At 44.1% G+C, this 24907-nt stretch overlaps 1 protein-coding gene across 5 annotated transcripts in view; it reads left to right on the top strand.

Annotated features, from left to right (window-relative positions):
• UNG (uracil DNA glycosylase) overlaps positions 1-15825 on the top strand; it is a 204555-nt gene extending 188730 nt beyond the window's left edge. For all 5 annotated transcript variants that reach the window (XM_069619436.1, XM_069619433.1, XM_069619432.1 and 2 more), the window contains one exon: positions 14052-15825. In XM_069619436.1, coding sequence (XP_069475537.1) covers positions 14052-14192 — 141 coding nt within the window. In that variant the 3' untranslated portion in view covers positions 14193-15825. The remainder of the gene's footprint in view (positions 1-14051) is intronic.
• The last annotated feature ends 9082 nt before the right edge of the window (positions 15826-24907 follow it).

The following is a 24907-nucleotide window of genomic DNA, read 5'->3' as shown; positions in this document are numbered from 1 at the left end:
TCTCTTTAATATTACCCGTCCGTGAGCTGCCACATTTTTTTACTTTCTCACGCAAAAATTATTCCCTCAGCGTGTCCCTTGTACTATTATTCAAGTACATCCCCCAAATATACAAAGGAATTGACTTTTATGTAACTTAATTATCCAATTACCATGAGTATTCTTCCCATTTGCAGGCTGGAAGACAAAAATTCCAGATTTAGCAGAATTTGTTTTCAATCCATTGGGGTCTGGTCAATTAGGAATACATTGTCTGCATGCAATTATCTGCCCAAGGGCTTTCCATTAATGCTAGGAGGAAAACCTCTTGCGCCTCAATGTTTTGCCTAAATCTGAAATGAATAAAACAGCTGGCGAAAGTGGACACCCTTGTTTAAAACCATTCTCTGCAGCGAGCATTATGCTTATTCATTTTTTTATTTTTTTTTGTGAAAAAGTATACAACTGACATTAAAAAAAAAAAAACTTCCATCATACATGAATCTGTAAGTAAACTCAATGTAGTGGACCCACTAGAGCTCCCATGAGGCCTCGGATGGCCAGTAGTCCTAGCCTCAGTCTCGTCCTCCAATGAGGATTCCCCTGACAGTAGAAGTCCCTCCAGCTCAAGGTGCCTTCCACTTCTTTTTTTTGCTGCTTCCTCAGCTAAGTACCCTCTTTACCTTCTATTGTTTAATTGCATAACTAAATATATGTATTGCTTTTAAATAAGGGTAATAGGCTGATATTGTATTTAATCATAACTATTTACCTGGTATAGAATGCGCTGCGTGCAATTAGGCGCCCATGAGGTGATTTTCTTCGTGCGCGTCAATTTTATACCCCGTTGGCAGGATAAGAATAGTCTGAGGAGAGAAACGGCCCGCGAGCGTTATCGCTCGCACTAGGGCTCGTTTCGTCCTCTGATTAAGCCGAGCTCCTGAAGAGGACTGTGGCGCTGGCCCATACGATCTTGCGCAAATGAATGAAAAGACCTCTTCTCGCTCTCTAACAATCGCAGAGATTTCAGAAAGCCGTGCAGCACAGCTCCTGAGCACGTACGCCCGCAGGCGTCAGCGCTTTAGGGTGTTTAGGCTCATATTCAGAGGCATAATATTTAAAAAATAATAATAATTTGATGTACATATAGTAGATTGAGGCAGACCAAGCTTGCTGATTCAACACAGGTCGAGTTGTGCAATCCTCCAGACATACGTTACTCAGTCCCCATAAACAGCCATGATATGTGACGGGTGAGTAGTATTGGGAGGAATACGAGGAGCAGGACACAGAGCTGCAGGAGGAGGAGATGGACCTGTCACTCAGTTACAAGAGTGTTAGGTGATTCCCTTGTGAGAGCAGTGGTTCAGGGAGTGCAACCTGTACAGGAGAGACTACAAGTCCTCAATTTAACGTGTTAAATGGCCATGTGAAAGGCACTAACAATGTCAAAACATAAGCTTTGAAAAGACTCAATGGGTACTGTATATTATGTGAATGATTGTCTCCTCCACTTAAATCTGCAACACACGAGGAAAATACCTTTGTGAACACATGCAAGGCCATTCCCCCTTCCTCCCATTGAAGCCTGCCAGACGAAAAAGCAAAGGCCTGTGCCGCACTGCTCCACCTCCCCCATTTCGGCTGGAGCCGCTTCAAGCATTCACCTTCCCCTGCAGCACCCAAGGCCACGGCCTGCCACCTGAATTATTTACAACCCAGCAGTAAACCCCGGCCTTAAAACACAGATCCAAAGGCACCCTTTCTTAGGCTCCACGACCCACCGGCTTACCTTAGGTTAATGGCCCCTGTAAAATTAGGACACCCAATATTGTAGCAACACTACAGGAACACATTCATAATGTCTTCTAACGAGACATGATAAGCCGTCCCATGCCCTGAGACCCAACCTCGCGACCTATGATACCCGGTCAACAGGACGATGGTAACCATGTATTGATGTATAGCCAAAAGACCCCACTCTAGGTGCATTCCTCCTGTGTTGCATTAACCTGTAGAATAACCTATTGGAAGATTTACTGGGGAAGATAATATTGCAATGTTGAATGACTGCGGTGTGCGTGGCCTTAGGGCAGAATGTCAGGAAAGACGTTCATCACTGACACTGGTCGCGGCTGGCACAACAACACCGCCCGGATGAGCCCAGCTGACCTGCCCGGCCCAGCCCAACCCACGAGGGTAACCAGTGACGTCCACCAACCACGGCAAACCACATCGCAGCAGCACCTATAGTTAGTCGTCGCCACCCAATCCCCACGAACTTGTGCCCCCAATAGCAGATAGGTTCTTATGACGCTTTTTGTAAATATATACGCCTGTCTTTGCTATTGTCAGACAGAGAACTCTCGGAGTTTGCAGAGTCCTTTGCATGCCCTATTCTGATTGATAAACTCCCATTTAGCTAGGCCCTGGAAACAAAAGACTCAGTAACACTTCTGACGCTGCTGGCGAATAAAGGGTACAAGGTGGACAAGGGAAAGCTACAATACTGTCAGACAGAGGTGTTGTACCTGGGGCAGCTGATATCAACAGATGGGAAAAGGATAATCCCTGACAGAGTGGAAGCAATAAGGTCAGTGAGAGAACCCACAAATGTGAAGGAGATGCAGAAATTCTTGGGAATGTGTAACTATTACAGAGCCTGGATATTGGATTATGCAGCCTACACCAGGCCATTACTGCAAGCACTCAGAGGCCCAACAAGAGAACCGGAAAATAGAGTCGTCAGAAGAGATGAGTGACTCGTTTAAGTCACTAAAAGAACTGGTTACGAGTGCTCCAGTACTCGCCAATCCTGATTATGAGCGCAAATTTTACCTATTTTCACATTGTAAAGGAACCCTTATGACAGCGGTACTGACACAAAAGACTTCCCTAGGATACAAACCATTGGCTTACTATAGTGGCACATTGGATGCGGTGATGCAAGGCCACTTCTCGTGCGAGCAATCTCTCGCCGCCGCCGCGTTCGCCATTGAGAAAAGTGCCACAATAGTAATGGTGTGCCCTGTCACATTGTTCGTGGAACACTCATTATTTGCAATACTTGAAAGATCAAAAAGTACACTGACCACCCAGCGAGCAACTGCCTATGAAATCATTTTGTCCAGCGCCAATATCCACGTGGTACGGTGCAGGACAGTAAACCCGGCAACATTCATCACAGAACCATGCACACTAGAGGACATGCAAGAACACAATTGTGCGACTTACACAGGAGAAACAGGGGAGGGCACGGTGGTGTGCGAGAATGCCCAGTCTCCGAAACTGGGTCCGTCCAGGCAGTGATGCCGTACGCTCAACGGTCAGCCCCGGTTCCGGCGAGCGGTACTCAAAGGGGATTTTTCAACCGGGATCCCGTACCCTCTCTCTGTTGAGTGCGCACTTCTGAGCGTACCGGTCGCCGTTGGCGGGGGTAGCCTTCCGGAGCCGGCGCACCGTGCGTATCCCTTTTCGACCGGAGATTTTCGTGCCAAAGGGGACGGTAGGGATATATATATATGTTAGCAGAAAACCCAGGGAACCTCCACTAAGCCTCTGGAAAATGCTAATAGGGGGTGTAAAGTGGCCCGGAAGAGAAAGCACTCTTCTACGCCCCCACCCACCCCCCAGGCTCTATTAAGAGGATAAGAGAGAAGCCCCGGGAGGCAGCTCATGCTTTCAGCACACTGAAAGATGCTTTTCTGGCAAAATCAGCAGTGCCTTGACTCAGACCCCCCTGCCCCAGGGGTGGATAACATAGGGGATGCTATTTCATCATCCAAGGAGTTCGGGGAGGAGGAGGATGGAAGTTTGAGCAATAGGAAGGTAATGGAGCAAGCCAAGACGGCCTGTACCAATAAAGCCAGCACAGTGGAGAGTACCCCAGATGACATATCCGCTATGTTCGAGCCGGACGCAATTCGGCACCCTAGGTCAACAGAAAGGACCCCGTCGCCAAGGGTGGCAATATATATGGCGCAGAAGATTAGAAAGCCATTGGAGAAAGAAACAAGATTTCGCCTTAAATCTGAGTGTCCCAGACCTTAGCAGGAAAGTCTCTGAAACTCTGGAGCTAGACCCTAAAATGCTCCTTTGTCACCAAGGCAGGCAAGGATGCCAGAAAAGGTATGGACCGTGCATGGAGATCTTGCCAAGACAAGATTCTAGACTTGACAGGGCTCATAGCAAAGATCATGGACCTAGCGAGAGAGCCAAGGACACGGGAGAACCAGTGGATCCACTCATCCTAGCGGGCTGGGCGCAGCGAGTCGTATGCTTGTTAGGGAACGCAAACTCTGCCATATCAGCAGAACAGAGGAGATCCATGCTGCTGAAGATGTATACGAAGCCAAGTCACCTAATTTAGTGTCTGAGGTTGGAGAAGGCGCTCAGGGTCTACTCTTCGGAGACACGTTTGTCAAGGAGATGAGCAGGTTCGTAGGAACCTATACGGCCCTGGAGAAGCCACAAGCTTCGATAAGGAAAGTTTTTGTCAGGGCCGGTCGATATAGAGGCTGCTCGACCGGCCGCTTTAACTCAAACAGAAGCCTTCTTTCCAAACAGAAGCAGAGGCTTCAGAGGAAGAAGAGGGAGAGGATACTTTAGACACCAGAATAACAACTCGGGTGAGGGAGCGCAATGCGACATATCCGCCTGTGGGAGGCAGACCCTTGCTCTTTATGCACAATTTGCGCGAGCCTTACGCTTGGGTACTGCAGACAGCGCAGGGCTATTAGCTAGATTTCCTATGCCCTCCCATACAGCAAAGTCCCCCGCCGTGCATGCACTGCTCAGAAGCGGAGGTGGAGTTATTAGACAAGGCTATAGAAAGAAAGAGCTCAACCTCACTCAGTAGGCTTCTTGAGCAACATGTTTTTAGTGCACAGAAAAGGCAAGGTGCGACCTGTTATCAATCTGAAAACTAAACAGTTGGCTAGTTTACAGGCATTTCAAGATGGAAGGAATCAATCTACTAGCAGATCTTCTCAGGAAGGAAGATTGGCTAGCACGCTTAGATTTGAAGGATGCTTATCTGACGGTACCCATTGCACCTCAGCACTACTACTTTCTACAATTCATGTGGAAGGAGCAAAGATGGCAGTTTCAGACCCTGCCGTTCGGCCTTGCATCCGCACCTTGGGTGTTTACCAAGCTGCTAAGACCCCTTGCAACGGCTCTAAGAGACTAGGTTTCAAAATTATCATCTATCTAGACGACATTCTTTTTATGGCCGAAGAAAAGAGGAGGTTGCAGAAGCAAGTTCAATGGGCAATTTCCTTGATTTCAGGGCTGGGATTTCTGATCAATACAGAGAAGTCGGCATTAATGCTGTGCAAAAGAATTAGAATTTCTAGGTTTCATGATAGACCTGAGGAAAGCCATGCTAGAGCTCCCTGGGCCCAAGATCAGAGCGATAAAGAGAGATCTAAAGTCTGCTCTGAAGAGATCGGTTATATCGCTTCGGAATCTAGCCAGGATAGTTGGTCTTCTGGCGCCTCTATTCAGGCGATATTCCCAGGACCTCTACATTATCGTGCTCTTTAGAGGCTCAAGATACGATACTTGCAGAAGGGGTGGAGGTGGTATCACCTAGTTCCCCTAGACGAGGACAGCAAGACAGATTCACTGGTGACAGCAACATGGAGGCCTGGAATGGTCGAGCCATATTCAGAGATCTGCCAGAGATCATTATAGAATCAGATGCCAGCTGGTCGGGCTGGGGAGCAAGGGGCGGCCTCGTAGAGACAGGGGGAAAATGGTCGCAAGGTCGCAATCACACATCAACTGCCTAGAGCTTCTAGCAGGATCATTCGCAGTCCAAGCTTTTACCAGAGATCATGCGAAATTCTGCATCCTTTTAAGGATGGACAATATCTCAGCAGTATGGTATATCAACAAGCTGGGGGCACAAGGTCCAAGAAGTTAGCGGAACTAGCCAAGGATTTCTGGCATTCCTGTCTAGAGAGAGATAGCAGTCAAAGCAGAATATCTTCCGGGAGTGAAGATCACAGTAGCAGACTGCAACTCCCGGTACTTAACAGACTCAAGCGACTGGAAACTGCACAGATCAATCTTCGAGAAGTTACAGCGAAAATGGGGTCCTTTCAATACAGATCTCTTTGCTTCGAGACTGAATATCCAACTGTCAAGATACTTCAGTTGGAGGCTGGATCCATGAGCGGCAGGGACAGAAGCGTTCCTGCACAGCTGGAAGGATCACATTCATTATGCCTCCCCCGCCCCCCTTCGTGATGCTGGCCGTAGAAACCGAGCGGATTTAGTGTTAGTGACACCAGAGTGGAAATCGCAAGCCTGGTTTCCAGTTCTGATGGAACTTTGTTTGGATTTCCCGCAGAGGACTGCCCACAGGGCGCATCTCCTAGTCGATCCAAGAGGCTCACCTTATCCTCTGATACAGAACAACACTCTGAGCCTAATAGCCTGCAGAATTTCAGGCACAGATGGTGCTAGCCAGGGCTTTCAGAAGAAGCTACAGAGCTTATCAAAGTAACATGGGCCCCATCCACAATTTCGGAGCTATATCTCTGCTTGGCAAGCCTGGGGGATATGGTGCAGGGGGAGGAGTCGTTTCAGCTCCTATAGAGCATATTTTGAATTTCTTAGCGTCTCTAACTTCTAGCGGAGAGGCTTTCAGGACAGTGGGGGTATATAGATCAGTCATTTCAGCAGGTCACGATCTAGTAGATGGAGCTCCAGTTGGAGAACACCCAGCAGTAACACGGCTGCTTAAGGGAGTTAAAGTGAGCAAACCCCCATTACCCAGATATTCGTTTCTTTGGGATGTCAACAAAGTTTTTCAGTTGTTTGAGCAATGGCCAAGAAATGACCTCTTGTCGGGGAGACAGTTATCTGGAAAACTAGCTACCTTACTCTGTTTAGTTTCATGCAGAAGAGTATCGGATGTTAAAGCACTAGAGCTTGACAGAGAGATTTTCTATCCGGAAGGCGTAGCTTTTAACCTAGCGCAGCGCACTAGGACTAATTCTAAGGTCATAACTTATCCCTATTTCCCTGATAACAGAAAACTCTGCGTAGCACAGTGCATTAAATGTTATGAGGAAGCGACCGCAGCAGTAAGGCCGCAGAATGTGACTCAGCTTCTCATAGCGCGCAGGAATCCTTTCAAAGCAGTTGCTCTGGCTAGTATAGCGAGATGGGTGAAAGAAGTTATGGAACAGGCTGGCATAGACATTTCTGTATTCAGAGCTCATACAGCCAGAGGATCTATGGCTTCTGGGGCTTTTGCAGCCAGTGTTCCGCTGCAGGAGATCTTGAAGGCAGCAGAATGGTCCAGTGACTCGGTTTTCAGAACCTTCTATTTTAAGCCTGTATCGAATATTGCATTGGCAGTAGTACAGAGCTTTGAACAAGCATAATGCTTGCTTCCGGTCTTGTCATAGAATGAAGATTGCGAAAGCGCACAGCGTAGGAAGTCTTGATTCTATTAAAGACACTGAGGCGAGCATTATCCCTCCCTGGAGGAATGTCGCTGTTAAAGTTTGACTTGCATTGTTTTGTATAGATCTGTTAATGATCAATGTTAAGACAGCGAATTTCCCTCCCAGACGATCTTGCTCTTTATTTAAGGGGAAGAGCAGAAAAATGTGCGAGAGTAATTAAGTAGCAAAGCCGTGAGATGTTAATAAGCCTGTGCAGAATAATAGGCCAGAGAGGGATACATCTGTGGCCTAGACTATGACGGAGGAGAGTCAGTTCATTAAAAAAGATGAGCAAGGCAGCTTGAGCTGGAGGGACTTCCTGTCAGGGGAATCCTCATTGGAGGACGAGACGGAGGCTAGGACTACTGGCCATCTGAGGCCTCATGGGAGTTGTAGTGGGTCCACTACCTTGAGTTTATTTACAGATTCATGTATGATGAAAGTTTATTTTTTATGTCAGTTGTATGCTTTTTCAAAAACAAAAATTAAGTTGAATTTGAAAAGCTGTGGTTAAGCAGTATTAAAGGAGAATACGCATAATGCTCGCCTCTGTGTCTTTAATAGAATCAAGACTTCCTGCGCTATGCGCTTTGGCAATCTTCATTGCTTCCAGGATGTCTTTCGGGCATTCCCAAAGCGTCAACTTTGTCCACAGCTTCCTGTGAACTATAGTGTCAAAGGCTAGAGCCAAGGTCTCTAAAGGCTAGATAAATCTTGCTTTTGGTTCTCACTGAACGTGTCGTCAGTATATCACCTCTTTTACAAAACCTGACTGTAATGGATCATAATTTCCAGATGTTATAACCAACCTAGAAAGTGCCTTCAACACCAGTGATGCACAATTCTTGCCAGCCGCATTAAGGAGGATGATGGGCCTGTAGTTTTTCGGTTCCGACCCATCAAACTTCTTGAAGATCGACACCACCATGGACAGCCTCAATGACTGAGGGACCCTTCTAGTTTTTTCTTATATAATTAAACAATTTCCACGGAAATAGAGCCCACAGTTCAGGATCCTTTTTCAACATGACATTTGTCATCCCATCTATCCCAGGTACCCGAGAATTACTGGCCTTCATAATCAGTTTGAGTATATCATTTTTATCAATGGAAAATGTCCACTCCTTATAGAATTGGTTATCTGCTTCCATCCCTGCCACAATTCTATCTGCAAAAGAAATTTCAAACCACTGCCCTGCAAAACTGCATTGATTGTCACCCCCCCCGCAGAATGTTCAACGAGTTAATCAGCTGTCAGATTTAGTTTTTCGCTTCAATCTTCTGGAGTATCAATTCTGCATCTTGTTGCAGCATCAAATGCTTTCTTGATCTAGCCCAACTGCGATATTGTTTTGCTTTTTTGAAATGTACCAGTGAATCGCCCACCTTATTTCGCTTAAGCCTTCTCAGACTCGCTCTCCTACTTCAATTTGCATTTGTGTACTCCTTGTCGTACATATGCAAATGAGAAAGAGTTCTTTAACCCTGGCTTCTTGACTTCGACAAAATCCACCGAAAGCCTAGTATAAAGCAATGCCATGCGTTCTTGGCCTTTTTGTACCCTTTCCACCTGGTTTGCAAATCTCTCAGACAGCCGAACAATTCTTGATTGATTCATTATAATCCTATTTCTCCCCACTGTGGCGTTTACTGCTGTAGGGTAAGTCTTGTTGTTCCACAACCCCATTCCTTATAAGACCATTTCAAGATATTGTGATCACTATATTTTGCCCGAAGAATTTCAAAGGATAAAGTTTGCATAGACATGTTACCTGATAGAAGAATGTTAACCAGAACCTTTCTTTCATGACCCCTTTTCCACGTGGCTTTTGCCGGCATATCTCCCCTGGTTTGACCATTCAAAAGATGAATATTCCCTAAGCTCAATTCTTCTCGCCAGGCATGCGCCAGCTTTTCTGCCACTGTCAGTGACACATGGATATCCTTTACAAAAACATATTTATGATCAAAGCAATGCATATTTAGATCACCACACATTATTGGGTCTAACCAAATTTCAAAACACAATTTCTTCTGACCCACGATTATCAGATGGAAATGTACCACACCTTGATCCAAAATAAATCTGAACCCTTAACCTGCATTGTTTGAATTTGTATGTAAGTTTTGGGATTATGCATTTCTACTACATCCAAGCCTCTGTAGCAATCAATATTCCTGATCTAGGTCTGCCCTTCGGTCATTTTAAATCCAAATCTAAGTAGATCCTATATCCATCCAATACTGGGGCCTTTTTCAGCCAGGTCTCTTGACAACAATATATAAAAAATTCTGTCAATCTCCATTTCCAACCAAATGACTAAACCCTTGTGTATTCCAACTTCCCAGAGTAAATTCCTTTGCGGAGTCTGACTGGGCCACTTAAGCTCTTGTTTTTTTCATAACAAAAGCCTCTGGTAGCCAATTCCAGCTTTTTTACTCTTTGTAGTTTCTCTTGTTGGAGGACAACTCTTTTCTTGCTTTCATACTTGTCTCCAACAGCAGAGAAGGTTGAACACAAGACAATTTTCGTAATCTTTTCCTCATTAACGCCTCTCGGTGATGTTCTAGACCTTGCATGCTGATCATTACTTACAGGGTTTAGTTGCCCAGGCAATTCTGTCAGATCCAATCCCAGGGGTAACCATTTGTTTGCCCCATCCAACAGTGAATCTTTAACTAAATTGGATACAAGATGAATAGTGATCAAGCCGATCTTCATCCATTGTAAGTCGTTTGTAGTTATGTGAAGCTTTGGAATGTGGTGCAACCTCAACACATTTTCTCAATTTAAATACTAAACCATTGTTAACATGCAAGATACGTTCCAAGAGCAAACGTTTTACATTACTCTGAGTCCTTATGTCTACTTTTTTTATTTTCTTTATTTTTGTTACTGGCAACATTCTCAACAAAGCATTTATCATACCTTTGGTTAGTCTTTTTTATTTTATTTTTGTATTGCATTTTCAAGTTCCGGCGCTTCAGTCGAGTGCTGCAACTGACCCTTCCCTTCAGATTTTTTGCAAAATGGAGAAGGTAAGCTGAGACTGCCTCCGTTTTAACTCTTCCAGTTCTTCTTGAGCGTTAGCACTTTGGCCTACACACCACCTTGACGGCACATTCAATTCCTTAGATTTCCCTCGTTCAACTCTACTTTTGACAGCCACATCTTGCCACTGGTCATTACTTCTAGGAAACAACTTTCCATATTTCGGTCTTAAAGCACCAGATTGTTCCTGTAATGTTTGATGGGAGGGGGTTGAAAACAAAGCCCTAGAGTTACCTTCTAACTCTTCTGTGGTAGGGAGGATAACATGGAACAACAATCGCTTGTGATTTTCCTCAAGCTCGTTTTCATTCTCTATACAAGTACCTGAGCTCCAACCGAGAGTCTCGCTTGCTCTCATTCTCACACCCCATCACACTCTCTTCACTGGTTGCAGGAACATACACTCCCGGCACTGCCTTTGCCTACTATTCAAACTGTTTAATATACTTTGTTCAGCGGACATTTCCACATCCGTAATTGACAATGCCGAAATATTCATTAAATCTTCCCCAGATGTATTACATTGAATATTGAGTTTTGTCTTTGCTATTCGTCTTCTCTTGATGTATTTCTTTCATCAGCTCCTTAGAGGAATTCATTTTGGATTTCACTGGCTCATTTGAGTTATTTCACTGGCTCATTTGAGTTATCAGGCAATACCAAATTTCATATGATTTGACGTTGGTCTTATCTTAATTTATTCACTTGTTTCTGATTTGTAGGCTTTTTTTGTTGATTAACCAATTCTGTTGAATTGATTGTCCCGATTTGACCCCTATATTTTTTTTTTTTGAGGATTGTATATTCTTTCACACATTGGAAAGTGACAGCCTCACTCACTTACTTCAATCAAGGATGCTTCTGCCACCACGTTGTCCATTATCTCTTCTTGGCCCTCCAACCCCTCCAGTATAGAGTTTCCCACCTTGTCCATCTCCTTGCAAGTAGTGGTATCAAGGATTACTGAATTTGTTGGATTCCCACCAACCAATCTTCTGTCCACCTCTAAATGTGTGAGGGTCGACAGTTTGTTCCATCTGAGGGTTTATAGTTTTGGTCCCTAACGTAAAAGAGCATACCAACCTTTTAGCCATATCCTTTTTTTTTTTTTTCTCAATGGCCGAAGCATGGCTGTTCTGTGCGTTAGAGACACCCCATTCAGATTCTTAATAAGATCTTCCACCCTATAATCAGTTAGTGATACTTGCAAACTTTTGAGACGTCCTTTAATTTTTTCATGTATAATAGGCTCCAAAATGCTTCAAAATAAGTTTGTGATTTGATCAGTGTTCTTATCCAGATCTTGGACTGCTGTAACAAAGCCCTCCACTAAAAGCACCTTGGAATGCACCATTGCTAGCAACGTAGTATGGTCAAAGTTGATCATATACATTTTCATAGTTTTGTGAAGGGAGCCATAGTAACATTAGGGCAGCCAAGTATTTGTGTGTATCCCAGTAGATGTAGAGTGAACCCCCCCGCACCCCCCTCCCGTTCACTTACTTTGGCTTTAGCTAATAGATGTATTTGATGACATCTACAACATTTAATGTCTGCTGATGAAACATGTGGTACTGGTGATGCCAAAGTTCCCAAAGAGAGCCTTGCCCTCTGTCCACTTTAGAGTCGAGCCCAAAACCCTGTTTGCTTTTGGGCTGGGCTGATTTTGAGTTTTAAAAATTTCCTCTGCTGGAACAGCTTTCTGTTTTAACTATGGTTGCACAGATTTAACAGGATAATGCTTCACTTGAACACTCTCTGTGCAACTGTTTCTTTTACAGCTACCGTCTCCTTGATCGAAGTATAATCAAGGTTCTTCAGGTTTTCGTCCCTAGGCAAAATAGCCAACCCATGGTTAATAAGCTGAATAGTTTCAGAAGTATTCACTGTCGCCGTTGTCAAAACGAGCACTGCCTACTCCGCTCGCTTCCACATTAACATTAGTGGTCAAACCGCACACGCTAGATGATCCATTTTCTATGGACTTCAGATTCTCCAAAAGGTCATCGTCCTCTACATCGCCCCATAAACCCTTGATCAGACAGGGTTACGATACTGGCACCAGCATTACACCAGCTGGTACTTTGCAGAAAACAAATCAGACTTTTGCAAGCCTCACCTGATCCCAAGTCTGGTTCACAGCTGAATTTGGCTTTCTATGAGGCTGCTGCCTCGGATGAGGCTTTTATTATAGAGTTTTGCACATACGAGGAGACAATTATCGCCATTCCGTTTTTTCAGTCTGTGGGAAGGTGAAGACCCATTTTTTTCAATGTTGAACCTCCCTTTACTTAACCCACCTAACGCTGGAGATGATACAATTCCTTCTGCTACCATGGTTTGCACATTCTGCATGGCAGTTGTCATTGGGTTTTTCCCACTAGTCCTCACTCTCCCAAAAGACATCACTGGTGGCTCGAGTGAGGTATCCCCTCCCCTCGAGCAGCCCAAACTATATCCTTCAAGTTTCTTTCAATGTTTAGGGGGCCATCTATTTTGGTGCTACCAGACCCTGCATTAATGGTGTGCACACCCTTTAATCCATCCACATAACAAGCAGTGTTAGCTGTTACTTCTAATAGAAAGTAAGTTAAATGGTAGTGGGGCTATAGAGCCCACGTCTGACTCAACTCCATTTTATCGCAGCCTCACGCCATTTCCCCCAAATTAATTGGGGAGCCGCTTACCTCTCCAGTCCTGCAATTGTAGCTGTCCCCTGAGTCGTGCAAGCACTTGCCACCAAGGGCTAGCGCCGTCTTCAGCTCCAGTGTGGTCTCTGTTTGTCAATGGCCCGTAGTTGTCTAAGTTCTCCAATAGGCCGTCCTCCATCATGGTTACGGCCGTTCATGTCATGCTGCCTACACCCGCCAACTACTGCCAAAAATGCTTCACCTCTGCAGACTTCTGCCACAAGATTTATAATTCTGACTAGATCTGCACATACTTGTACAGAACAAGAACTTCTCGTAGAATGGAGACCCAATTTGCCAGCTGTCTGCCTGTACATCCAGGGACTGAACATTGCATTGGGCAGATGGTTAAGACTGTGCAGATGCTACAGAAACGGCCTATCGGTGGAAAGAGTTAAGAGCTACTAGAGGGCTTTTAGAAATATGGCCTGAACCACATAGTCCTCATTTTTGGACAGCATATTTATTGTTGGGTTTTAATTCAAGATCTATGAGAAGGAAGTGATTGCTTAATGGGCTGTAGGTGTAGGAGGTAAAGGGGTGCATCGAAATGTTTTCAGTTTGGCCAGCTTGAAATGTTGTAAGTGATAACACTTTTTTCTCATTTCTTTTTACGTTATTTGTTTTTTAGGAGTGGTCCATAAAGACTTTATCACAGATTAATGTTATGCTTTCCTAGTGTGGGAGGCGAGGGGGGTGTATAGTCTAGGAGTAACCCTCAGCTGTTTGATTCCTCTGTACTTCTTGCTACCAATATTTTAAATTAATAACTTGCAACCAGACTGTGTAAATTAATGCATATTCTTGATCACTTGCCATTTTTGTATTTTTTTATTTTGTATGTAATTACTTTGCTTTATTTTACAGAAGCGTCACAATGTCCTACAGGCCGTTCATCCTTCACCCCTCTCAGTCCACAGAGGATTCTATGGCTGCAAACATTTCTCTAAAACGAACGAAATCTTGGCAAGATCGGGCAAGGCATTGATTGACTGGAAAAAACTTTAATTATTTTTACAAAGTACATGTTTGGGATTGGATAATTTATCATCCTGAGGAACCTTTGTTTTTCAAAAGACATTGATTTCTGAAGAAAGAAGTCTGAATTATTATTTTGTGCTCTAAATCGTCCTGGATGCCCATCTGGAGAGTATATTATGGTGTCTACAGGAGCATCGGGTGTGTCCATGAGCTGCGGGGCCGCTGTGGTTCTGGCACTGTTGCCCTAGGATAAGCTATGTATTTGTGCAAAAGCAGTTTTTTATTTCATGTGATTGCCTCACCCGCCCCTGACCACCTGGTTCAGGTAAAGGCATATTGTTTTTACTTTATTCGTTTTTCTACAGTGACATTGTCTGAAGGCACTAAATGGGACGATTGGTTGGGACTCGGTTGCCCCTTTTATAATTCTGTAGCCTGCTACATACAGCACATGGGCCATGGCTACCATGTGCATACGAGTTCAGAGAGCCTGGTAAATTAAAGAAAAGAGGACGTGTACCCGGTCAGTGATTTATCAATTTTTTATTGTTATATAGCGATCTGGAAGTGGTATTAATATTTTCCAAGGTTACAAGAATCGTCTTCCTGTTCTGTAAAACCAGGACTTCATTTTACACCATATTTGCTGCTTAAAAACAAAGGTCTTTTAAATTGACAGCACTTTCTTTTTTTTCTTTGATATAATCGAAAGCTACGTGGTTTTAGGCTTATGAATGAATCGCTTGACAAATACTGGATTCTAGTTTACAGTTCAGGAACCTACCTACGTTTAATGAAAAAGTTGTGGCTAGAAATGTCCTGTAGCACAATGTTTCCTTTCAGCGTCAAGTGCCTAAATCCTCAACCCTGCATCAGAGCTGGTCACTGGGGAACTGTCCAAGGCGGGTGGAGTTGTGGATAGTGTAAGTTCCTCTGATCTAATTCCAGTTCTGATTGCATGTGACACATGGTTGCTATTTGCAATGTATATATTGTACCTAACGGTTTGGAGTACTCCGTTTATTGCGTTGTGCCCTTTGTACCATTTGAAGACACGGTTCACCTTAGTAATGAAGTCTCTGCTAATATTGCAATTGCTATCAAACACTAAAGAGACGACTCTGTGAGTTTTGTTCTCCCTTTTGTTAAGTTGGGTTTTGTTCATGTAATAAAAATATGGGTCCATTTGTTGTGCAATACTAAATATTTTGTGATACAACTTTGTGTTGCAAGCACAGAGCTTTTTGGATTCAAACATTATGAACTAACAAGTACAGCAAAAACTTGTATTGTTGGAAATCTTGTTTAGGTATTGTGAATGTTACCATTGCTGTTTTAAACTTCACCATTCCTTTGGAAAAAGGGCACTGGGAGTGTAGCTCTCTCATACTTCTCATTCACCCTCATTTGATCTCTTATGTTTTGATGGAAAATCCTTTTTTCACCATAATTCTCTTCCATAACGAATTATTAGACACAATCCTTTGTATTTTTACAATATTCATTTTATTACCATTTTTCTGCAATGTAAAATTGTAGGTCTTTACAGTCTCTTGTTACGAATCGGGTGAAACAAAGTGCAATGGAGTTTTAAATCTTGTACTTTAAAATCTTTCACATGTGCCTTGGTGAAGCATTTTATTAAACATATATTTCTTAACCGTGTTGTCTTTATGCTTGGACCCTTTTTACAAATCTGCACTTCGGAAAATGTCTTTTGCAGAAAAACATACAACTGCCAGTCCCTACTTTTCCAAAATTGCATGGGCACTGGCATTGGAATGCTGGGGTTTAGGGAGTTGCAACATGGAAGTAGTCTGTAGAAAGGCATCTCTGCAGCTTCTTTGAAACTACTCAACTAGCAAGTGCTTCAAACTGGAAAAAGGTTATTTTGCTAGAATGTCAGTGTTTTTACTTAGTAATAGTAACACCTATCCAACGATGATTCTTTGCTCCCTCCATTTTTGTCCAATAACGTCTTGTACTTTAAAGGCACGTCTTCATAATGTATGCTGTTGCAGAGTAGGTCAGACTTTCTTCCGACACTCAGCCAAATAGTGTATGGCCCTATGATGGTTTCCAAAATGTGCACCTCTCTGGATCTGAAAGCGAAGGTATAAGGACGAAGTGATGTCACATCATTCTCCCCATAAAAGCTACTCTTGCAGGTTCTGGACTTAAAGCGTCACTAGGGGACTGTCACAAGCTGAGGGTATTAGACATTTGACACAGATGTGGTATTGAGGTTTAATTGTAGATTTCTTTATTAGTTTAAACAAACTCACATTAAGTTGGCCCAACAACCCCTCTTCCCCACTTTTCCCTTGCTTAAGCAGTCGAGCCCTGCTTGAATAAACAATACTCTCACTCAGTGGCAGCATTCCACTCTAGCAGGCAAGCCCTGCTTGAATAAACAATCTCCTTCAGTGGTGGTGTTCCGCGTACTTGTCTTCTCAGTCTCCCTCTGCAAGAGCCGCATCTGCCTCCTGAGCCATGGCCACGCCCGTTCCTCTTGGCTTTAGCAAGCCCAAATGAATGCTTCTCCAGCAGCATCCTGCTCACTCGCCTTCTCAGTCTGCCATGCTGCGCATTCCCCAGAGAGCAAAACCCCCCACTTTATGAGCCTCTCCACTTCTCCCGCCTTACTGACACACCTTCTCATCCACCCAACCTACAGCCTTTCTACTCCTATGCTCCTTTCATTCTGCTTTAATGTTGCTGCCTGCCATCTGCATTCCTGCCCTGTTTCAACACTGGAGCCCCTTTCCCCCGACTGAGCCTTGATGAACACCTCACTGACCTCCCTCACCAAGCCCTGACGTTCTGGTAGGGTATGCAGTATGGAAAGAAAATCTGCCTGGGCCATTAATTTACCCTGCTGATATATGGTCGTAAAGGCGAAGGGTTGCACGGCCAGAAACAACCACAAAAGCTTGCAGTTAGTTTCATTATTCGTCACCATCCAAACAAGGGGTGCATGATCTGTGACCAGGCAGGATGAACTGGCGGCCCAAGAAATAATACTCCAGCGACTCAAATAGCCACTTGACCGCTAAACACTCCTTCTCAATTGTGGTGTAGGACTGCTCATGCAGCAAGTTTCCGGCTGATGAATGTATGTAGGAAAAAGGGCTCTGAATAGTCCGGACAATGCAGGACATCATAGTCGGCCAAGGCTGCCTTCAGATCCCGAAAGGCCTGTTCAGCTTACTTTTGTTTCTCTGTATTAGGGGTATTTGCTGTTTGCATCCGATCAGTCAACAGCACTGCAAGGGTGGAAAAGTGGGGAATTAATCTTCTGTAGTTTCCCAGAAATCCCAGAAAAGTTCTGATTTGGCTGGAAAGGGTAGCTTCCTGATGGCCTTGCGGTTATTTTGCTGAAGTCGAATGGTCGCTTGAACTACATTATACCCCAGGTACTTGGTATGGGACAAGGGTACTGTTGTCGTTTTTGGATTGATGTGGAGTCCTGTCTGTTTCAGGGTCTCAACTACAGCCTGCAGATGTTTTAGGTGGGCCTCCCAGGAGGTCCTATATACAATGTCATCCAGGTAGGCCATGTGTATTGTTCATGTCCTTTTAGGATGTAATTCATTAGATGTTGAAAGGTCCCTGGGGCCCCATGTAACCCAAGAGGAAGCACTGTGAACTGGTATAATCCAGAGGGGGTGGCTAAAGCTGTTTTTTATTTATCACTATCCATAGAGGTAATCTGCCAATACCTTTTTTTTTTTTTTATCCCATGATAGGCCTACGTGGTGCGACCCGGTAACAAGAAGATTCTCAGGTATTGTACGATCGGACTGAAAAAAAATATCTGACCGTACAATACGACCGAAAAATGCTAACACCAAAGGTTCGAACACCAAAAGTTCGAACCTTTGGTAGCATTGCAGATAAGTCAAAAAATGTGTGGCATAGTGAGCGGGGTGTTGCGGGGGAGCCCCTGCAGCCCCCGTAGTATTTAAGTGTGTTCACATGAGAAAGGTGCAAACTTTTGGTAGTTCGCACCTTTCTCATGCAAACTTTCCAGCCGCAGCAAAATCAGCCGCGGTCGGATCACTTAGAATTGATTCTCATTGGTCCAGTTCCGCTCTTTCCCCATCTATCAACTCTGGTTTCATACGTAGGGCCTCCACCCCAAGAGTGTCCCACCCAAAATGCATCTCCAAGGAAGCCGGTTGCTCGGTACTGATAAAAGGTATGGTAGGCTCCACCCACTTGTTGAGAAGGTTGATATGGTAGGTTTGCACCAGGAATCGTCTGTCATCCTGCCGGACTTTGTAAGTGATTGGCCCAGCATTTTCTCTATTACATATGGGCCCCACCAGGTCACCAATGTTTTATTTTCGGAGGTGGGAACGAAGACCAACATCTTTTCCCCCTCCTGCAAGCTTCGTAATTGTGTCCTTTTTTATTATAATGGGTCCCTTGTAGCCGTTGGGCTTGTTGTAGATGGGTATGGGCCACAGATTGTAGTTTCTCCACCCTTTCGCCCAACATTGGAAAACATTTTTTTTTTATTGTTACGGTTGAGTAATTCAACCTTTCAATAATCTGTTCATTAACAGAATTCATTCATGAAGTTATTATATTGAGATGTAACAAAATCAGAAAGAAAAACTAAATTCAAGATTTCTTAACAAACTAAAATGAAGTTAAAACATAAAATATCAAATGATGCACTTATTAACTGAAAGTTAAGTTTGAGGACAGACTGTTTTGTTTGAGATCGTTTTCAAAAATCTTGGGTCTAACAATTGATTACATCTAAAATTTCATGTTAATACAAAATGTTGTTTAATTTTTCAAGATTTAAAGAAGAAATTCATTTTGCAATCATATTTAGCTTGAGTGGGATTAGATACCAGAAAGTCCTCAGAGATCAGCTGCAGCCAACAGTGAGACAACATCGTTGCTCCATTCTCGGTCCAAGTCGTGATTGGAATTAAACATGTAGCTTGATAATTTAGTCCAAAGCAAATCCAGTTTAGCTTCTAGAAGATATTTCCTATATAGGGAGCCTGCTTTCCAATTGTACATGGTGAACAGCGATGGAAGGCCTAGTTTGAATGTTAATATGCACATGGGCTGGCTTTTTGGTAGCACTAGAACACATTTCCAATAGGAGACTGAGTTTTGTCCAGTATGATTCTGGTCTGTAGGGTTTGGAGTCTGCTCCATTTAAGATAATTGCGGCCACTTTTTGCATATAAGGTATTATTGATGAGCACGAAAATTTACCGTACCTAGCTTGAATTATCCGTGCTTGTGAAGTGGCCGATCTGATTTGCATTTGCATTTCAGATAGTTATGGCTGATCTGATGTATGGTTGATATTTATGCCTTGCATCTATAATTTCGAGCATCTCACCATTTAACAGCCTCTGCTTTCCTGATTTGCAGTATAAAACTTTTATTTTGGCTACTTTGATCTGTAGGATATTTTGGTTAGTTTATTCTCCTAGAGCAGATGCATTTTGTAAACCTCTTGGTGTCATAGATAGTAAAACCGTCATCTGCATAAAGTAACCATGCAACAGGTGCTGTGCCTAGTGGTGGAGGGTCAGAAATTGAGGCAAAGATGTTATTCATGACAACAATGAAAAAATTGAACAGTGTTGAAGCCAACCCGCATCCTTGCTTCAGACCTTGATACGTAGTTATGGGGCAGATGGTTTTTTTCCTCTAATGTTAGCCTGACTTGAATAGATGTTTCTGAATGCAATTGAGAAATAAGAGACCGAAGAGAAGGTGGACAGGCTGCTTTCGCCAATTTTGGCATGAGCATGTGTCTGGAAATGGAACCATATGCAGATTTAAAATCTATGCATACCATGTAGATTGGCTGTTTTGTGTATTTAATTAGCATTTTGATAGCAGTTATTACCGTCAAATGAATGGCCATCCAAAGGCCAGGTACGAATCTGGTTTGATGGGGATCGTGTAAATTGTTTCTAAGGATCCATTGGTTAAGATCCCTTAGGATTAGCCTGGAAAATAGTTTGCCCGGCATATCTAATAGTGCAATGTGACGGTAATTGCTTGGTAATTACTGATTACCCTTTTTAAATATTGGTACAATTGTCAATTTTCGCCAAGATAGAGCGATGGTTTGGGATTGCATGACATCAGAAAACATTTGATATAGAATTTTAGCCCAAAGTCCAGTGTTGGTTTTAAAAGTGTAATTGTTTAAACCATCAGGCCCTGGTGCTCTTGAGATGCTCAGTTTAAAAAAACTTTTAAAAAGTAAGTCCCCGTAATTGAAGTCCAACAGCATTCTAGTTTCTGGCAGAGAGATCATTTGTGCTGAATCTCGATCATCACAAGCATAAAGGCTTGAAAAGTATTCAATCCAGGACTGCTCAGAAGCAGCCTCCATTGGAACACACGAGGTGTTCCAGTTCCAAGATAGCCGCCGGCATCTTCCTCGCCTCCCCGACGTCCACCTGACCGAAGCGCATGATTCCATTGGCCAGCCGCAGCTTCACAAGGCCAATCACGCGCCGGCAGGCGAACGCCGGCCTTCTCCCAAAGGATCCTCTCCACAAGGATCGTGCCCTGTCTGGAGCCTGTCCGGAGACTCCGGAGGCCTGGGCCATGAACCCTGCCCCTCTGGAACCCATCGGGTAAGCACCCTTAATGCCGCTCGTGACATTCTGCTCAAATTATATGTGCACTCCATGCCAACCGTACTACTGTAGCGCTCATGCAAGATGCAGTTGCACATCATTGTCACTGACCTCGAACTCTGCTATGGTCCCACTGCGCTTTGCGTGATGTATTACTGAGCTACACTAGGCCACTCTGTGCAATGTTTAAGCCCAATATTTCTTACTTTTGATCACCACTTATTTGACTCTGCACATATGTATTTTCAGGTTTACAATATATCAGGTTCCCAGTTAGCACTAAACGGAACATTGCATTTAAGCATCTACTTAACCTGATACTGTACTCGGCATATCTTACACGGATCAACCATTATGTGGCTGAGGTACGCGTACCGTTACAGTAAACACATCTAAACTGTCCTGACTGTCATTGCACCTAATACGGTCTTGGTTGTCATTGCATCTGACTACTTTGTACACTGTGTTTAAGCCCACCTAGTTAAAGTGAATCTGCCTGCCGTGGTCTACCTTAGAGTATTCTATGTACCTTGTACACTGTGTTTAGGCCCACTTAGTTAAAGTTGCAGACCTCTTTTGATTTGTGTTGTGCCTTATGGCCGCAAACTGACCACATCTGATTTGTGTTGTGCCCTATGGTCACTAACTGACCACAATTGACTTGTGCCCTATGGTCGCTAACTGACCACATTTGATTGTGTTGTGCCTTATGGTCGTTAACAGACCACACCTGATTTGTGTTGTGCCCTATGGTCACTAACGGACACTCTTGATTGTGTTGTATCCTATGATCACGCACAGAATATGCATTTCAGGTCACACTGTGAGTCTTGAATATCATGCCCCATATTATTTGGTAAACCCCTGGCCGACAACTAGCCACCCGCTATCTACACTGCGCTACTCTAGCCAGACATCCTAGCGACGTTAGGGATATTAATAGTATCAGTTAACCACACTAACCACCATGTGCAGAAACCTGACCTCCCTGACCTTCATAATTATAACCATGGCCTTTGCTACCTACAGCACTAGCCCCCCCACAGACAGAAACCTAAGACTTAGGGCAAGACTACCTTGCATATACGAACCCAAAAGAAATAGCACTAACCATACTGTTAGATCCCCAACTATACAGAGGCACTTGGACAATCTAACCCAAGCCACAACACCCTTAACTCCGACCCCAAACCCCACTCATTATCACAAAAAGAAACACCCGAGTCCAAACAAGCACACAGATAAATCTGCAAGCTATCCCGCCCCTAAGAACACCCTATCTCTTACTGGATCCCTGATCAATGCTAGATCCATGGTAGCCCATGCAACTGAAATTGCTGACATACTAAACAGCAGTATTGACCTCCTCGCCGTAACAGAAACATGGCTTCACGAGGCAGCAGGACCCTCCCTGATGTTAGCCGTACCTGACAATTACCAGATCCACAGGGTAGACCGACCCAATGCCAAAGGTGGTGGCCTAGCCATCATCGCTAAAACTACTCTTCCTATCAGACTCACCACCTCACCCCCATGTGCTTCCTGCGAAGTACTATCAGCAAAAATGCAACTTTCCAACAATCGCATGCTAACTACTCACCTGATCTATAGGCCCCCAGGCCCGCTGGGAACCTTCGAAGACGACCTTACCACCCTCATAGCAAACAATACCCAAAATCACTCACAAACACTACTGCTGGGCGACTTCAACATCGGCTTTAGTGAGCTTGACAACAAAAATGCCCTTGCTATAACAGCTTTTCTAAAAGACCACGGCCTCACTCAAAAAGTCATCTTCCCCTACACATGCCAAAGGCAGAACCCTTGACTGGGTATCTGAACTTAACTGCAACATAGTCATCACCGACATCATCCCTGAACTATGGACTGACCACTATCTGATAAACTTCACTGCCACACTTGACCTCCTCAGCCCTAAAATTATCAAAATGATACCACCACTTCCCACCAGAAGTAAAAAAGACATCACCACAGAAAAACTCATCCCCATTCTCCTGCCCACTATCAATGGCCTGAAGGACAATACTGACCCAGACACCTTAGTAGACACCTTTAATAAAGCCATGTCTCATGCACTAGACACGATTGCACCTCCAAAACTTTGCAAAGCTAAACAAGTATCTCACCTCAATGCTGGTTCACCCCCCCAACTTAAAGACCTGAGAAAGCAGAAACGAAAGCTCCAAACCATTTGGCGTAACTCGCCTACCGACGTTAACAAAGCTAACTTAACCCAATTCACTAAACATTACAAGTCAGAAATTATCAACACAAAAAAAAATGTATTCAATAACAGAATTACCAATTCCAAATCTAATACCAAGGAACTCTTTGCCATCCTTCGGGAAATGGAATCCCCCATCCAACCCACTGACACGATCCCCAAGGACAAGATATGGTGCACTAATATCCAGAATGCCCTATCAAATAAAATCTCCACCCTACAACTTAAAATAAATAATAAAAAGGATGCCTTCTCCTCTACTGATCAACAAGAACCTCCAGTGACTGAACCTAATACTATCCCCCCCTTTTAGCTTTAAACCTATCTCCATCTTCGACACTGAAAAGGTTATCCTCTCACTGAAGCCTTCCAACTGCAAGGGCGACGGTTTCCCAGCTCAAAAAATAAAGGATGCAGCTAGAGATTTAGCCCCATTTATCTCGAAGCTTATTAACTCCTCCTTCAAATCCAATACTGTGCCAGCCAACCTAAAATAATCTTGGGTCCTCCCCCTGCTTAAAAAACAAACCCTCCATCCATCCCAACCAATTACAGACCTATCACCACTGTACCCTTTCTACTAAAAATTATCGATAGAGTAGCCTATCTCCAAATTCAAGATTACTTAGAAACTAACCATCTACTTGGCTCGCGCCAATCGGGTTTCCACCCCCTCCATGCCACTGAAACAGCCTTGATGGATCTTAAAACTAAAATGGAGGAATTTAAGGATAGCGGTAAAACAGCGCTGCTGCTCCTACTGGACTTGTCAGCAGCTTTTGATCTGGTGGATCATGCAGTCTTATGCAACCACCTCAAGCTCGCTGCCAACTTCACAGGAGAAGCCATAGCATGGGTCCAATCCTTTCTAGCCAACCGGACCATGAGTGTTTTCCACTTGCACTTGTGCTGATCCCATCCAAATTACATGTGGAGTCCCACAGGGCTCCTGTGTCTCACCTACCATGTACAACATTTTCACCAAGCCACTGTTCGACAAGTTGGACAGACTGGGTGTCACCTACACAAATTACGCAGATGACACCCAGATCCTCATACCCCTTTCGGGCAATTATCAAGCGGACCTGGCTTTGGTGAATAAAATCTACATCCTCATTCAGGCATGGATGGCCACCCATGGCCTCTGTCTGAACGACGATAAAACTGAAATCTTGCTCCTCGGATCAGACCATAACCTATCTAAACTACCCCAGACTATACCTCGTTCAACATTGACAATAATACTATCAAGGTTACGCGTGAGGTCAAAACCCTAGGTTTTTACCTCGACTCGCCCCTCACCCTCAAAAAGCAAGTGAACTCCCTCGCCTCCACAACCACCTACATGTGTAAACTTATCCGTGCCGCCAAACCCTTCCTATCGAGCGCCAACTGCCTCACCTTGGCCAATGCCCTTATGTCCAGACTGGACTATTGCAACGCCTTATATTCTGGTGCTAATAAGGCGGTTACAGATAAACTCCAAAGACTACAAAATAATGCTCTTAGAGCAGCTCTGAACATCCCACGCAGAGAGCATATCAACAAACACCGGACCGAGGCCCACTGGCTCAAAATGAAGGACAGAATCCTCCTTAAAACCATATCCCTCACAGCCAAATGCCTCAACATTCAAGCACCCCCCCTACCTAGCTGAAAGAATCAACTGGAGACCCTCTAACCGACTGGCTAGATCTGCCAACTCCTTCTTACTTGAAGTCCCGAGATTCAAACTTACCACGGCGGGCGGATCCAGCTTCCCAGTTAGAGCTGCACAATCTTGGAACACACTCCCACTTGACCTTAGACGCCCTCTACCTTACACTAGATTTAGATCCAATGCCATCAAATGGCTGCACAGC

The sequence above is a fragment of the Ambystoma mexicanum genome, chromosome 10 (assembly GCF_040938575.1).
Source record: "Ambystoma mexicanum isolate Mex_15411 chromosome 10, UKY_AmexF1_1, whole genome shotgun sequence".
Taxonomy (NCBI): Eukaryota; Metazoa; Chordata; class Amphibia; order Caudata; family Ambystomatidae; genus Ambystoma; species Ambystoma mexicanum.
This window is presented reverse-complemented; position numbering and strand designations above follow the sequence as displayed.